The 18,078-nt window shown below is 39.7% G+C and overlaps 1 protein-coding gene across 1 annotated transcript in view; it reads left to right on the top strand.

The window, feature by feature from the left end:
* LOC114640364 (succinate--hydroxymethylglutarate CoA-transferase-like) overlaps positions 1 to 18,078 on the top strand; it is a 54,193-nt gene that overhangs the window by 7,897 nt on the left and 28,218 nt on the right. The window contains exons 2-3 of the mRNA XM_028789295.1: positions 7,525 to 7,576; positions 8,359 to 8,432. Coding sequence (XP_028645128.1) covers positions 7,525 to 7,576; positions 8,359 to 8,432 — 126 coding nt within the window. The remainder of the gene's footprint in view (positions 1 to 7,524; positions 7,577 to 8,358; positions 8,433 to 18,078) is intronic.

An 18,078-nucleotide genomic window follows, 5' to 3' on the forward strand; every position in this document is an offset into this window, starting at 1 on the left:
TTTGGTTTTGAGACAAGGTCTTGAAAAGGTTAACTCAGGAACTCTAGAAAATTCCGTCAGACCTCTCCACTCTTGGAAGAGAAAGGTCATAGACCAGTTAGGCACTCCTCCACTCCAGAAGAGAGAGACTAATTAACATTCCTCAGACCACAGGGGGTGGGGACCAACCTGTGGGTGAGAGAGGCCCAGAGCATAAGGACAGATTCCACAGGACTGACCCTTGGCCATGCACAGACAAGGGAAGTCTCTGCCACCTCATTCCCTAGAGACATTGTTCTGCCAATCTGCCAATCATTGTTCTGCCATTGTTGTGCCTAGTAGCTGTTTCTCTGTGCTACCCCTGGAGACTGTGTAAATGTCCGATGAACAAGCTGCGTGGGGTCGCCTCTCCTTTTGGATGCAGGATGGCCCCAGCATGCTGGAACAGTAAAATTCCTCTTACTTTTTGCAGTGATTCTAGTCTCTGCGTGGTTCACTCAGGGAGTAAACAAAGGCTCGTCAGAGTGTTACAGTCTCTCGATGCCCTGGCCTGGAACCTTCCAAGTAGGCTGGCTTCTGAGGATTTTCCTGTCTCCACTTGCAATCTGGTATAGGGATTACAAGTACATAGTGCCATATTCAGCTTAATGTGGCATCTAGTTATTAAACTCAGCTCTTCATGCTTATAAAGCAAGCCCTTCACCAACTGAGCCCTCTCTCCAGGCCCTCCACAATGGACACTTTTACACCTATGTCTTAGCATACTCATAAAATGATTTATTTTGGTTTTTGTTTGCTTCTTTTTTTATATATATATATAATTTATTTTTTCTCAAATCGTAATTCATTCAACAGGGGTTATAAACACAGAAAGGCAGGATGTGGGGAAGGGAATGACACTGGAGTGTGGGTGTTCAGGGGGAATACAGATATCGGGTATCGGCTGGGTGAAGGTTCAGGGGACAAGTCACTATGACTCTGCCTATGATTCGATTGTCCTTATCTAAGTTGGTATTGTCTGCCAAGGCTATCTATTTACAAGGTCTATGACTACTCAGACTTATAAATTTCCACAAAAGCTGCCTGTTTACATTAGCTTATAGCCATCTGTTTCAATGTTTTTCCACTGAGACCCAAGACTTGGTGTTAGTATACATGTATGACAGGCCTATTGCTGATTTTAGGCCTATGGCTGATTTTAGGCCTTTGGTGTATAAGCAGGGCTGCCCTTGACATCTCCTCCCTTCTCTAAGTATAGAAGGGCTGTGGTGATTCTAATCTTGTGAAGGCGGGGATAGAGGTCTGACCTCCAGTATTTGAAGGGGACCTTGTGATGGGTCCAGTCCCCCTGTTGTTGTCCAGTGAGGCATGAGGACCATACCTGTCCCGATGTCTTTTTCCTGGAGAGGGGATACTTTTGACATCAACCCCTATGCAGTCAGGCTTGTCCCTCAGGGAACTCAGAGAAATATTTTTAACTTTTATTTATATTCCCTTGCAGTGCTTAGCCTCGCAGCCTAAGCAAGAATTCAGATCATCTGTCAGAGGGGGTTCTGGGTGGCCCCTCTCTGCTTGGTCTAGGGGCAGAAGTCCCCCCTTTTAGGTTGGGTGGAGATGGGTTTTGGAAACACCCTGTATAAAGTAACAACCTCATCTTGAGTCTCGTGGTCCTCCATAGCTAACTTATGATAATGTATCTGAGTAGGTTTTGCTACCAAATTATTTATCTGTTGTATCACAGAGTTAGTCTGCCTATTTGAGGGCCAGGGACCAGCAGAAAAAAGCAAAAGGAACCCAAATAACGGTCCCAAGATGGGAGGAAATAGGGTTGACAACCTTGGAGAGGCTGAAAACCAATTCTTGTACCAGTATTCATCTGTCTCTTTCTCTCTCTGATTTTTCTTAGGGCCTTCACTACCTATTTCATGCTCTCTTTAACCCTCCTTGTCTTGTCTATGTAAAGGCAACCTTCTTCTTTAAGGGTTGTACACAGTCAAGAGCTGTACACAGCCTTTTCTATTGTAATAGAGTAAATCAAGTCCAATAAGGATCTTTGCGATTTTAGGAGGTTTCTTCAGACAGTGAAACGAGGGATTTCTTCAGATTAGTGATGTCAATCTCTAGCTGTTTGATGTTCTTGTCAGTGGCCCTTCAAAGGTCTGAGTAGTATAAGTTCGGAGGCCAGCATCTGGATTAGAACTTCTAACAGCAGACATCAAGGCTGATTCATTTTTTACCTGGGATGCTGCCTGAGTTAAGGCTCCTGGGAGTCCCTCTTTCTCTTGGTTTTCTGGGGTTGGGTACAGAGCTGCCACCTGTGACCTGCTCTATGCCTTGTTTGCTTCTTTTTGAGACAGGGACTCCTATGTATCCCTGACTGGCCTTGATCTCACAAAGATACACCTGCCTCTGGCTCCCAAGTGCAGAATTAAAGTTGTATGTCACCATACCTGGATGCAGAGGTTTTACTGAGAGTGAATTAAATTCTGTATATATGAAAACTTAATGGGCAAATATTAGTATTTTAAAGGTTTATAGAAACTTCTAGGTTGTTTTCGTAGAAGGTTGTTTGTCATTCCAAATGATATAAAAGTTTTCCTTTAACCATAACCTTCACACGACTTTAATCCCAGCAATTGGGAGGCAGAGGCAGGTGGATTTCTGAGTTCGAGAGTTTGAGGCTAGCCTGGTCTACAAAGTGAGTTCCAGGACAGCCAGGGCTACACAGAGAAACCCTGTCTCGAAAAACCAAAAACCAAAAAACGAAAACAAACAAACAAACCCATAACCTTGTCAACCTTTTAAATGTTCCAAACTGGTGTGGTAAAATAATGTTATAATATTCATCTTTTTGATTATAGAGGAAAATTCTCAAGATATTTTTTGTTACACTACTGGAAATTGTTACCTGAACTGTTAATTTGCCCTGGGATTTGTTTCTTCTTACTGATCTCTAAGTTCTATTGTAGAAATCATTTATGTTTTATTCTTCAGAATGCTTTTATCTGTGACTGTATCATCTATCTTCTACTTTTATTCCCAGTATCTTTTACTGTACAACACTATCTCTGTCTACCAAGATATGTAGTATGACTATGAAGTGTTCCCTTTATGGTTGTTTGACTTTCAATATTTTTATCTCTGTTTTTCTTTCTTTTTGTTTTTGATAAATAAAATCTTTCCTCAAATAAAAGCATAAATATTTTCTTTCATTTTTCTAGCACCTTAACTCTTTAAATTGTATTCATATTTAGTTCTTGAATCTACATAGAATTTAATAAATTATTAAGAACAGGCACAGTCCCTGCTTTTTTATGTGTATAAATGGTTTTCCCAGCTATATCTTCAATAATTTAACATTCATCAGTCAATTGAGATTTCTTCATTGTGTAATATTTAATTTTTCTGATATACTTGCTTCCCTAATCATTGATGTATTTACTTGTCTGCTTTGTTTGTTTGGTTTTAAGACAGGGTTTCTCTGTGCAGCCATGGCTGTCCTGGAACTCACTCTGTAGACCAGGCTGCTTCAATTTCAGAGACCCTTCTGCCTGTACCTTCTGAGTGCTGAGATTAAAGTCCTGGCTTCACTTCTCCGTTATTGATATAGTATATTCAGTGATCTCTTAGCCCAATTATCCTTTCCTAACTTATTAATTTTACTGACTGTCCTTGATCATGTACTCATCAAAATGAATTTTAAAATAAATGTATTAATTCGTCATTTTGGTTTTTTTTCCTGGTAGTGAGATGTTTATATATTTTTGGTGTGCTTTAGTGACAGTGTTTTCTTCTGTATCCCAGGCTGGAATGGAATTCACTGTAGATCAGGCTGACCTTGAACTCATGGCAATCCTTCTGTCCCAGCTTCTCAAGCGCTGAGAATTCAGGCATGAGATACCATGCCTGAGATACTTTTCTGGAGCTAGAGGTACAGGCTGTTGTAAGCCATTGGTGTGGGTGCTTAGAACCAAACTCTTGGTCCCCAAGTTGAAGTTTAATAATACATTCAGTTTTGTCCGTATGCTTCCTAAAGCTTGTCTCAGGTTTGCTGGCACTGTGCTCTATAAGGCCCGTGGTTCATTTAGTAGTGTATATTGAATTATGAACTCCTAGGGCCAGCAGACTGTTAGGGTCCTTCAAGACCACTCACACATTTCATCAGCATATTAATAGGCAACCTTGTTTTATAAACATTTCTGTTTGAAGGCACCATATGTAATAATGAATTCATAACAACACTAACTCAAACCTGAATTAAGCTCAGCTAATGTGCATTTTCTCCTTAAATCATATCACATCCTTCATATGGTCAGCAATATTAGATACCACTTTGCCACTATAACTGTTTTTTAATCAGTGAAATAAACAATAAAAAAAGCAAAAAAAGTGAAATATATTGCCAAATGGACACTTATTTCCAGTATAACAGTTGAAACAAGAGAGATGAAGATTACCTTGCTTGATTTCAGATGAGAACGTGTACATTGGTGGTTCAGTTTTCCTGTGCATTGTGCTGTGTATGTTTCAAAAGACCTGTTAATTTTGGGTCACAAATAAACTTTTTTGACTAGTCAAATCTTCAATAAAATAGTCTATTGTAGCATCATAAATCCTTTTTGATGCTACTTATGTGTGCAAAGCTACTGGTTGCTAAAATCTTCAAAGTGGGCAGTATAAAAATACTGCAGAGACTGCACAGCTGGAGATACTTGAGATGAATATAGGCCTCACTATGTAGTCCAGCTGGCCTAGAACTCACTGTGTAGACAAGGTTACTCAAGTGTCTGCAGTCTTCCTGCCACAGCCAGCTGAGTGCTGGTTTTCTAATCTTGCACCACTGTGTGGCATCCTTGTTTTCTGAAGCAGGAACTTGAATTCCAATTACTCTTGCTTCCATCTTCCAACTGCTAGGCTTACAGGTATGTGGCACTTTTCTGGGACCTTTGATTAATTTTTTTTTTAATTCAAAGTTTTATCTAAGCATCAGAAATTCTATGTGGTTAATTTTACAGTAAAATTAGCTTTTTGTTTTGTCTTGTTTTTTGAGACAGGGTTGCTTTGTGTAGCCCTAGCTGTCCTGGAACTTGCTCTGTCGATCAGGCTGTCCTTGAACTGCCTGCCTCTGACTCCCAAGTGCTAGGATTAAAGGTATGTACCACCTTTAAAATTAGCTTATTAAAATGCTAGGTGTGGTGGCACATGCAATTAATTCTAGCACCTGGGAGGCAGAGTTAGCTCTTTATGATGAAGAAGGCTGAAGAAAGCCATGTGAAGCAAGCTAGTAAGCAGCACCCCTCCATGGCTTCTGCATTAGCTCCTGCTTCCAGGTTTCTGCCCTGTTCGAGTTCATGTCCTGACTTTCTTCAATAATGAACAGCAATATAGAAGTATTGGCCAAATAAACCCCTTTTTTTTTCAACTTGCATTTTGGTCGTGATGCTTCTTTGCAGCAGTAGAAATCCTAAGTCAGGGTCCATTTTTCAGGTTAACAGACTTAATATTTCAAAGGTCAGTTCAGAATGGCATTGTATCTGCAGCCCAGTTTATCTGTTCCTGTGTCTCAGCTCTGCTTAACACTTTTTTCTGCCCCATTTTAAGTATCCCGAATCATTTGTACCCCATTTTGATCCGCAGCATCCTCTCTAATGCTCTCCTTCTTTGGATGATCCAGTGTCTATTTTTTGTTACTCATCTTTTTGTTGAATGGTGACCCCTAGAGGCGGTTTTTTTCCCAGGGGGTGGGGAAGGATACATGGAGGTAATTCAATGTTATTTTTCCTACTTTCACTTTCACACATGCTTTGTATCCTGATTGTATTTAGAACATAGGGAAGAAATTTCTGTACACTGAAGTTTTAAAGATTTTGCTCCATTTTAGCGTCTAATGATATCATTGAGAAATCTGATACTGAGGGGATGGGGGAAAGGTGGGATGGTCCAGTGGTTAAGACTGTTTGTAGATCTTACAATGGCCAGAGTTTAGTTCCTAGCACACACATTGGGCAGTTGACAAATTCCTGTAACTTCATCTCTAGGGAATATGATACCAGTTTTTGCCTTCCATTGGTTCTTGCATCCATGTGCAAGGTACCAAGCCAGACTGTTACACACACACACACACACACACACACACACACACACACACACACTCACCTTTAAGAAATCTGAAACTGTCCTGATTAACAGTCCTTTACATATAGCCATGTTTGTCTTTCTGCCCTGTGAAATGCTTCGTATCTTTTGTTAGATAAAAAGGCTTGCTCTTCAGATTTTCACAGTGATGTGCTTGGGTGCATGTACTTTCTCATTTTTTATTTAACTTTTTCATATAATGTATTTTGAACATGTTTTTACCCTTCACCAACTCTTCTCGGGGCTGGTTATTTTATTTAAATGTGTGTGAATGTCCACATGTGTGCATGTCCTTGGTTAATGTTTGTAGATCAGTGGACTACTTGTGGGAGTTGGGTTTTTTTTCCTACGTTGTGTGTTTCTGGTATGGAGCACAGGGTGTCAGAGTTGGAGGTAATTGCCTTTAGCAGCTGTGTTACCACTCCTGATGGTTAGTTCTAACTGTCAACTTACAGTTACAATCCATAGTAACTCTGAAAGAGAGTTTCAGTGAGGGATTTTTCTATACCCAGTTGGCCTATTTAAATGTTGTGTTAACTGGTTGTGGTCCTTGTGCCTTTAGTAAATGTTGGAGGATAAAGAAACATGGGTAGTACGACATATACTAATTTTAGTAACTAAGGTTAAATGTGGGGAAAAAGTAGGTAATCGAAGACAGGGATAAGTATTAGATTGAGATAACTCTGAAAAGAAAAACAATTGATGTGGAGGGTAACAAACTGGGAAGAGAAAGCTGAAATACTGTTAGGATTCACAAATTTTAGTAATTGTGAAAACTTTGGATGTGAAGTCAAGAAAAGTGAGTGTAAGGCTGAGAGAGAAAGGTGTAAGGACTAAGAGGGGAGGACTTGAGAGGCAGGAGGAAAGTATGGTAGAGAATTCACAATAAAATAGTGGGTAGAGAATTATACACAACAGTCTGGAAACCCGATGGAGCAGTAACAAAATCAAACCCATCAATCAGGAGACATAGAGGCAAGAGTGGCAGTGAAATGACAGGAAGTATGGAACTCCAAGACTACTCTGTGGAGCATATGTCTGGCCCAGTTGTGCTGATTTGGAAAGATGAAGTTATCATATCCATCCAGCTCCAGCAGGCTCCACTCAGTGCTCGGCGAGGGAGGCTTGGGTGGCAGCAGTCAGTCTTTGCAGCCTCCTTCATCTTGGTCTCTATGTTTCAGGCCTACAGAGGAGAGAGGTTGGAAACCCATTCCTTATAGTTCCTGCAGAACCTTGTAGTTTTTTTTTTAATGAAATAGGCTAGGGTTTTTATGTTATATATCAAACAGAATTATTGAGTAGGAAAATGATTTTTGATAATAACAGATTACTTAGAATATGAAGAATTATGTATTGTTTACTTTGTAAAAATTTGTAATCTATACTCTTCAATGTTATTTGTCTTGGCAGATTGTGATGGTATAAAGCCACTGGAGGGTGTGAGAATTCTGGATCTAACAAGGTTTGTGTTGGGTTACCTGCAGTTTAGTGATTGAGTTTCCCCCAGTTTTGAAAAGATTTTATTAGTCTTTAGATTATATGGAGATATTTACATGCTTATGTTGAAATTTTAATAAATGAACAGAAAAGAAATTCTGGACTATAATTTCAAAGACAATGTAGCATTTATGATTTTTTCCAATATTCATATTTACATATAATTAACTATATTCAAATTATAACTGTATTGAAATTAGGTTCCCCCTCTTTTTTGTTTTTTTGTTTTTCAGACAGGGTTTCTCTGTTTACCCCTGACTGTCCTGGAACTTACTTTGTAGACCAGTTTGGCTTCAGACTCAGAGATCTGCCTGCCTCTGCCACCCAAGTTCTTGGATTAGAGGTGTGCACTGCCACTGCTCTGAAGTTTTTAGCTATATTTTAAATGTACCAGTATGGTTTGAATAATTTCCTATGCTCATTTAAAGTTAACAAAAGATGACATTTATAAATGCCCAAATTATTCTTCATTTTTTACTTCTGTAAATAAGGACTTTTTGTATGCTTTTATATATATTTTTGCTTTAGTTTCAATTTTTTTCCTCAGGATAGAATTCTAGAAAGAAAGTTCCTGCATCAAATGGGTTATAGTTTTTTTAAGCTCTTGATAAATATGGAAAATTGCAATTCTAATAAGTTTAATCATTGCTAGCATTATATGAAGTTCTTTGTGTTAAATGACTTAATAAAATAGTTAATACAAAGGTCTTGAGATGGTCATTTATCTATCACTGTTTAACATTGTAGAGTACTGGCAGGACCTTTTGCCACAATGAATTTAGGAGACCTTGGAGCAGAAGTTATAAAAGTGGAAAGACCAGGTAAATTTATTTACTTTTAAAAAGTAGAGTCTAATAAAAAAAAAAGTAGAGGCTAATAAATGTTTTTGGGAATTCTATAAATGATCCAGGATAAGCATACCCATAAATTGAGTGAGGAAATGATGGAAATGAGTTATTTTTCTTCATTCCCTGTCTTTTTATGTGTCTATATTAATTATTGTTTCTTTGTGTATATCAAGGACTAAGACTGAAGCCAATTATTTCTCTTATACTGAAAGATTCTGTTAATATACATAATTACAGTGCTGATAGCAACACCATAGTGTTAGTCAAAGTCTTAAGCCCTCCACCGAGTTTAGTTTAATTGTTGCAACAACTCTTTGTGCTGATAAACTAATCCTAATGTAAAAGGAATATATAAGTACTGAGTTATGATCCTGGTTCTCCTAAGCCCATATGAGTGGTCCCATGAGTTAGTGAGACTGTATTTCATGACTTTGGGCTGAAGGGCAAAGGTGCAAAAAAAGAAGGGCATAGGATACAGAGAAAGAGAAGGAAAAAGAATTAAAGTTCTGTAACAAGAGGTCCAAATACCCCAAACTAAGTCATTATTTACTAATAAAAGAAACATTTAATTTCATACCCTAAAAGTTTGATTAAAAAAAAGCCAAATTTAGAAAAGTTCGTTGGCAGCTCTACATCCAACAGAGGGCTGATATCAAAAATATGTAAAGAACTCAAGAAACTAGACATCAACAAACCAAAAAACTAAATTAAAAATGGGGTACAGATCTAAACAGAGATCCTTGACAAAGGAATCTCTAATGGTTGAGAAGTTAGAGAAATGTTGAACAACCTTAGTCATCAGGGAAATGCAAATCAAAAGGACTCTGAGGTTTCATCTTACTCTTGTCAGAATGTCTAAGATCAAAACCACAAGTGATAGCTCATGCTGGGAAGGATGTGGAGTAAAGGGAAACATCTTCCATAGCTGTTGGGAGTGCAAACTTTACAACTTGAAAATCAATTTTGGGCTTTCTCAGAAAATTGGGAATAGTTCTACCTCAAGACCCAGCTATACCACTCCTGGGCATATACCCAAAAGATGCTCCACCATACCACAAGGATACTTGCTCAACTATGTTCATAGCAGTTTTATTTGTAATAGCTAGAAGCTGGAAGCACTTAGATGTCCCTCAACTGAAGAATGGATACTTCATTTACAAAATGAAGTATTACCCACCTGTTAAAAGCAATGACATCATTAATTTTTCAGGCAAATGAATGGAACTAGAAAAGATCATCCTGAATGAGGTAACCTAGACCCAGAAAGACAAACATAGTATGTACTCACTGATAAGTGGGTATTAGTCATAAAGCACAGGACAATCCACAGACCCAAAAAAACTAAGTAACAAGGAGGGCCCAAAGGGGTGTTGCTTTAATCTCACCAAAAAAATGGGAACTAGAATAGACGTGGATGATGGAGATGGATGGGGATGGGAGTGGGGTGATGTGGGATGGGGTGGAGATGGGAACACGATGGATCAGGTGGCAAAAGGACGCAGTGAGAGAGTACTAGGAGAGACAACTGGAATGGGGGAGGGCATCTCTGGAATGAGCTACAAACCTAGGGCAACAGAAACTCCTAGTAATATATGAGGGTGACCTTAGCTAAGACTCCTAACAATGGGAGATATGGAGGCTGAACTGGCCATCTTCTGTAACCAGGCAAGGCTTCCTATGGAGGGAATGGGACACTAACCCAGCCACAGAATATTGGATCCACAATTTGTTCTGCATTTAAGATGTACAGGGATAAAGATGGAGCAGAAATTGAGGGAAGGGCCAACCAATGACTGGCCCAGCTTGAGGCCCATGCCATGAGAGGGAGCCTACCCCTGACACTATTAATGATAGTCTGCTATGTTTGCAGACTGGAGCCTAGACTGGAGCTTAACTGTCATCAGAGAGGCTTCACCTAGAAACTGATGAAAACAGACGCAAAGACACACAGCAAAACATTAAGTGGTGCTTGGAGAATCCCATGGAAGATGGGGAGGAAGGATTAAAGGAACCAGAGGGTTTAAGGACACCATAAGAAAAGCTACAGAATCAACCAACCTGTAACTATAGAGGCTCATAGAGACTAAACTGCCTATCAGAGAGCATGTATAGGAAGGACCTTGGCCCTCTACACATATATAACTGCTGTTCTGCTGTGTCCTGTCCAGCAAGGCATTAAACAGGGTCCAGGGAGATCACCTAAGAGAGAATGGGGAAAAACGGGTGAACACAAATGAACACGGCTTGTCTATAGGCTGATCAAACTGTTATTTTTACTTTTTACACACAGTTTATATACACAAAAAGGCAGGATGTGGGGAAGGGGATGACACAGGAGCGTAGGTGTTCAGGGGGAGTACAGATATCTTCCAGAACAGAGTGTCAGCTGGGTGAAGGTTCAGGAGACAGGTCACTATGACTCCACCTATGATTCACTTGTCCTTATCTAAGTTGGTACTATCCACCAAGGTTACCTATCTACAAGGTCTATGACTAGCCTGGCAATTTTCCACCAAAGCTGCCTGTTTACAATAGCTTATAGCTGTCTGTTTCAGTGTTTTCCCACAAGACTCAAGACTTTGTGTTAGCATGCATGTATGTCAGGCCTATTGCTGTTTTTAGGCCTATGGCTGATTTTAGGCCTTCAGTGTATAAGTGGGGCTGCCCCTGACACTGTTGGGTCTTCATGTGGGACCTAACACCAGGAGCAGGGCTGTATCTGACTCTGTTGCCTGCTTTTGGATCTCTTTCACCTAACTGGGCTGCCTTGCATGGCCTCAGTAGGAGAAGCTGCACCTAGTCTTACTGCAAATTGATATGCCAAGGCTGGTTGATATCTATGGGAGGCCTACCCTTTTCTGAGGAGAGGAGAGGTATAAGGGTGAGGGTGGGAGAAGGTAAAAGACAGGGACTGTGAGAAGAGAAGGGAGAGGAAGCTGGGATTGGGATGTAAAGTAAAAATAATAAAAAAGCTAAATTTAGATAAATTCTTTGTCAGTTTTTACTTTTAAAAAAATCTATCCACCCATCCATCCATCCATCTATCCATCCACCTATCATCTATTTTTCCCCATATAGGTTATTTTTTATTAATCATTTTATTTGTTTACGTTTTAAATGATATCCCCCTTCCAGGTTACCCCTCCACAAATCCCCATCCATACACCCTCCCCCCCTTTCCTTTGCCTCTATGAGGGTACTCCTCCACCTACTCACTCGCTCCTGCCTCACCGCTCTACCATCCCCCTATGTTGGGGCATCAAGCCTCCACAGGACTAAGGGCCTCTTCTCTCAATGATGCCTGACAAGGCCATTCTCTGCTACATATGTATCTGGAGCCATGAATCCCTCCATGTATATTCTTTGGTTGGTGGTTTAGTCCCTGGGAGCTCTGAGTGGTCCAGTTAGTTAATATTGTTCTTCCTATGGTGTTGCAACCCTCTTCAGCTCCTTCAGTCCTTCCCCTAACTCTTCCACTGGGGACCCCAATCTCAGTCCAATGAATATCTGGATCTGTATTAGGTACTAGCAGAACATCTCAGGGGACAGCCATACCAGGCTCCTGTCAGCAAGCGCTTCTTGGCATCAGCAATAGTGTTAGAGTTTGGTGTCTGCAGATGGGATAGATCCTTAAGAGGGATGGACTCTGGATGGCCTTTCCTTCAGTCTTTGTTTCATTTTTGTCCCTGTCTTTCCTTTGGACAGGCATTTCTGAGTTAACAATTTTGAGATGGATGGGTGGCCCCATTCCTCAACTGGGGGCCATGCCTATCTACTGGAGATGGTCTCTACAGGTTCTATCTCTCCTTTGTTATGTATTTTGGCTAACATCATCCCTGTTGGGTCCTGATAACCTCTCTCTTCCCTGGCCTCTGGGATGTTCTATTTGCTACCACCAGTTCTCCATTCCCCATTGCTACATATTTCTATTCAATTTCCTGACTCCTCTGTGTTTCTATCCTGTCCCTTCCAATACCCAATCCTGACCCCTTTTATCCCTCCCTCTCATCTTTCCCTCCAAGGTGCCTCTCTCCCTCTACCTCCTATGATTATTTTGTTCCCCCTACTATGTAGGATTGAAGCATCCACACTTTGGTCTTCCTTCTTAAGCTCCATATGGTTTGTGGGTTGTATCGTAGATATTCTGAGCTTATGGACTAATATCCACCTATCAGAGAGTACATACCATGGGTGTTCTTTTGTGACTGGGTTACATCACAGGATGATATTTTCTAGTTCCATTCATTTGCCTACAAAACACAGGTTGACCTTATTCTTAATGCTGAGTAGTACTCCATTGTGTAAATGTACCACATTTTCTGTATCCATTCTTCTGTTGAGGGACATCTGGGTTGTTTCTAGCTTCTGGCTATTATAATTAAGGCTGCTATAAACACAGTGGAGCATGTGTCCTTGTTATATGTTGGAGCTCTTTTTGGGCATATGCCCATGAGTGGTATATCTGGGTCTTCAGGTAGAACTATTTCCCATTTTCTAAGGAACCACCACATTGATTTCCAAAGTGGTTGTACCAGTTTGCAGCCGCATCAGCAATGGAGGAGTGTTCTTCTTTCTGCACATCCTTACAAGCATCTGCTGTCACCTGAGTTTTTTATCTTAGCCATTCTGAGTAGTGTGAGGTAGAATCTCAGGGTTGTTTTGGTTTGCATTTTCCTGATACTAAGGATGTTGACCATTTCTTTAAGTGCTTCTCGGCCATTTGAGAGTCCTCAGTTGAGAATTCTGTTTAGCTCTGTACTCCATTTTTAAACTTGGGTTATTTGGTTCTATGGAGTCTAACTTCTTGAGTTCCTTGTATATTTTGGATATTAGCCCTCTATCAGATGTAGGGTTGGTAAAGATCTTTTCCCAATATGTGGGTTGCTATTTTATCCTTGACAGTGTCCTTTGCCTTACAGAAGCTTTGCAGTTTTATGAAGTCCCATTTGTTGATTGTTGATCTTAGAGCATGAGGCATTAGTGATCTGTTCAGGAAAATTTCCCCTGTGCAAACATGTTTGAGGCTCTTTCCCACTTTCTCTTCTATTAGATTCAGTATATCTGGTTTTCTATAGGGGTCCTTGATCTACTTGGACTTGTATAAGAATAGATCATTTTGCATTCTTTTACATGCTGAGCACCAGTTGAACCAGCACCATTTGCTGAAAATGTCTTTTTTCCCACTTTATGGTTTTGGCTTCTTTGTCAAAGGTCAAGTGACCATAGATGTGTGGGTTCATTTCTGGGTCTTCAATTCTATTCCATTGATCTACTTGTCTGACTCTCTACCAATACCATGTGCTTTTTTCTTTTGTTTTTGTTTTTTGTTTGTTTTGTTTTTTAATCATTATTGCTCTGTAGTACAACTTGAGGTCAGGGATGGTGAATACCCTAGAAATTCTTTTATTGTTGAGAATAGTTTTAGCTATCCTGGGTTTGTTTGTTATTTCAGATCAATTTGAGAATTGCTCTTTCTATCTCTGTGCAGAATTGAGTTGGAAAAATGATAGGGATTGCACTGACTCTTGCTTTTGGTAAGATGGGCATTTTTACTATGTTGATCCTGCCAATCCATGCGCATGGGAGATCTTTCCATCTTCTGAGGTCTTCTTTGATTTCTTTCCTCAGAGATTTGAAGTTCTTGTCATACAGATCTTCTACTTGTTTGGTTACAGTCACATCAGTATATTTTATATTATTCGTGTCTATTGTGAAGGGTGTTTTTTCCCTAATTGCTTTCTCAGCCTATTTATCCTTTGAGTAGAGGAAAGCTACTGATAGAGCTAATTTTATATCCAGCCACCTTGCTGAAGTTGTTTATCAGTTGTAGGAGTTCTCTGGTATAATTTTTGGGTATACTATCATATCATCTGCAGATATTAATATCTTGACTTCCTCCTTCCAAATTTGTATGCCTTTGATCTCCTTTTGTTGTCTAATTGCTTTGGCTAGAACTTCGAGTACTGTATTGAATAGATAGGGGGAGAGTGGGCAGTCATCTTGTTCCTGATCTTAGTGGGATTGCTTCAAATTTCTCTCCATTTAGTTTGATGTTGGCTACTGGTTTGCTGTATATTCCTTTTACTATGTTTAGATATGGGCCTTGAATTCCTGATCTTTCCAAGACTTTTATCATGAAGGGGTGTTGTATGTTATCAAATGTTTTTCAGCATTTAATGAGATGATCATGTGATTTTTTTTCTTTGAGTTTGTTTATATGTGTATTACATTGATGGATTTCCATATATTGAACTATCCCTGCATCCCTGGGATGAAGGCTACTTACTCATGGTGAATGATTGTTTTGATGTTTTCTTGTATTTAGTTTGTGAGAATTTTATTGAGTATTTTTGCTTTGATATTTATAAAGGAAATTGTTCTGAAGTTCTCTTCTTGGGTCTTTGTGTGGTTTAGGTGGCAATATAACTGTGGCTTTATGGAACAAATTGGGTAGTGTTCCTTCTGTTTCTATTTTATGGAGTAGTTTGAGAAGTATTGGTATTATGTCTTCTTTGAAGGTCTGATAGAATTCTGCACTAAAACTATCTGGTCCTGGGCTTTTTTTTTTTGGTTGGGAGACTTTCAATGACTGCTTCTATTTCCTTACAGGTTATGGGACTGTTTAGATGGTTTATCCGATCCTGATTTAACTTTGGTACCTGGTATCTGTCTAGAAAATTATCCATTTCATCTAGATTTTCCAGTTTTGCTGAGTAAAGGCTTTTGTAGTAGTATCTGATGGTTTTTTGAATTTCCTTGGTTTCTGTTGTTATGTCTCCCTTTTCATTTCTGATTTTGTGAATTTGGACCAATAATTGTTTCTTCCTGTTATTTTTGTTGCTAGAGGTGGAATTATGTTTGTGTGGTTCTCTTCTTTTGGGTTTATTGTAAGAAGATTAATTCCTTGTTTTTGGTTGGGTATAGTTTCCCTCCTTGTATTGGAGTTTTTCTTCTATTATCCTCTGTAGAGCTGGATTAGTGGAAATATATTGTTTAAATTTGTTTTCATCGTGGAATATCTTTATTTCTCCATCTATGGTAATTGAGAGTTTTGCTAGATATAGTAGCATGAGCTGGCATCTTTGTTCTCTTAGGGTCTGTACAACATCTGCCCAAGACCTGATTTTAGAGTCTCTGTTGAGAAGTCAGGTGTAATTCGGATAGGTCTGCCTTTATATGTTACTTAACCTTTTGCTCTTCCTGCTTTTAATACTCTTTGTTCTATGCATTTGTTGTTTTGACTATTATGTGACAGGGAGAATTTATTTTCTGGTCCAAACTGTTTGGTGTTCTGTAGGCTTCTTGCATGTTTATAGGCATGTCTTTCTTTAGGTTAGAAAAGTTTTTTTCTATAATTTTGTTGAAGATGTTTACTGGCCCTTTGAGTTATTAATCTTCGCTCTCTTCTATACCTATTATTTTTAAGTTTGGTCTTTTCATTATGTCCTGGATTTCTTGAATGTTTTGAATTAGGAGTTTTTGCTTTTTGTATTTGTTTTGACTGTTGTGTCAGTGTCTCCTATGGCATCTTCGACACCCAAGACTCTCTCTTCTATCTCTTGTATTCTGTTGTTAATACTTGCATCTATGGCTCCTGCTCTCTTTCCTAGATTTTCCATCTCCAGGGTTGTCTCCTTTGGTGTTTACTTTAATGATTCTATTTCTATTTTTAGATCCTGGACAATTTTGTTCAATTCCTTTACCTATTCCATTGTGGTTTTCTATATTTTTTGAGAAATTTATGCATTTCCTCTTAAAAGGCTTCTACCTGGTTACCTGTGTTCTCCTGTATTTCTTTAAGTGAGTGATTTATGTCCTTCTTAAAATCCTCTATCGTCTTCATGAGATGGAATTTTAGGTCTGAATGTTGCTTTTCAGATGTATTGGGGTATCCAGGGCTTGCTGTGGTGGGAGAACTGGGTTCTGATGTTGCCAAGTAGCATTGGTTTCTGTTCCTTATGTTCTTGCACTTGCCTCTTGCCATCTGGTTATCTCTGGTGTTAACTGACCTTGCTGTTTCTGACTGGAACCTGTCCCTTCTGGGAGACTATTATCCTATGTGTCTCAGAACTTCTGGGGGTCAAGGTATCTCTGGGTGTGGGTGGATTGGTGCAGGCAAGAACTCATCCTTCACTACTGGACTCAGGTGCAAACTGGAGAGAACCCTTTGGCTGGGTGGAGTTCCTTGTCCCCTGGGTCCCGGGGGTTCCAGTTAGGCAAGGTATTGGGGCAGGGGTTAGGGCCTCACCTGTGATTCTAGATCATAGACCCTAGACCCAGAACTCCTGGGTGTCAAGCTGTCTCTGGGTCCTATCTACCTATTTAATTATAGCATGTCTTTACCTGAACTTTAAAGTCTCAGACACATTCTAGGATGTGGCATCTTTTCTGTTCATTCTTTCTCCTTTGCCTACCAATAAACATCTTCTGTGTACACATTTCTCATTTTATTTGTTGCCTTCTTGGCATTTTGGCAACTCATTAGTTTGTACATTTATGGATAAAATGCTCATGAAGTGCCAATGTAGCATGCTATTTTTCTCCAACAAACACTTGAGCATAGTACCCATTATTATTCTCTAACTATACTTTAACTTGTTCATTGTAGAGTTTTCAAAAATTATTGGTATTTTTTGTGGTGGTGCACAGCTGTAACCCCAGCAATACTATGGAAGTCGAAGCAGAAGGATCAGTAGTTCAAGGTCATTATTTACCACCTAACGAGTTCTAGACCAGCATGTGCTAAATGAGAACATTCCTCAAAAATGTTGAAATCACATTATCATTCGTTTTGAAAGATTTGATACTTAAAGGTTGGAGACAAAATTCTCAAATCAGTAAGAATGGTCTAGTACAGTACCATAGTAGCTATTTATCCATAAGACTCAAAAAGACAATGATTTATAATAATATGAACTTAATAATTTACAGCAAATGATAAACCCTTTAAAGTAGAGTGCTTGTGAGATCCAATTTCTTTCTAAATAGATTTTCACAAGAGCCCAAAGTAGTTAGAAGAAGATTCTCATAGCACCAAGGTGAACATTACCATCTATCTGAGCCTGGCCCTGTCAGTCTTCACTGGCAGAACTTATCAGGCCCTGCTTTCCAGAGGCAATGCCTCACCCACTCAGTTAGAGATATGTACCCAGTCAATGACATATGGCACCCTTTGTCTGTTGCTTGTGCTGGAGAATGCTGAGCATCCAACCTCCCACAGTCAGGTTCTATAAAGTTCTAGTTTTCTTTTTTTTTTTTTTTTTTTTTTTTGGTTTTTCGAGACAGGGTTTCTCTGAGTAGCCCTGGCTGTCCTGGAACTCACTCTGTAGACCAGGCTAGCCTCGAACTCTCGAACTCAGAAATCCGCCTGCCTCTGCCTCCCAAGTGCTGGGATTAAAGGCGTGCGCCACCACCGCCCGGCCTAAGTTCTAGTTTTCTTATTGCAATCTCATTCTTGGTTCTTTTATTTTTTGAGGGTCTGAGGGAGAGAGGGACAGGGGGGGGGAGGGAGGCAGGGAGGGAGGGAGGGAGGGAGGGAGGGAGAGAGAGAGAGAGAGAGAGAGAGAGAGAGAGAGAGAGAGAGAGAGAGAGAGAGAGAGATTTTTTAGAGTTATTTATA

This window comes from Grammomys surdaster, unplaced genomic scaffold, assembly GCF_004785775.1.
Source record: "Grammomys surdaster isolate TR1022 unplaced genomic scaffold, NIH_TR_1.0 125807, whole genome shotgun sequence".
Taxonomy (NCBI): domain Eukaryota; kingdom Metazoa; phylum Chordata; class Mammalia; order Rodentia; family Muridae; genus Grammomys; species Grammomys surdaster.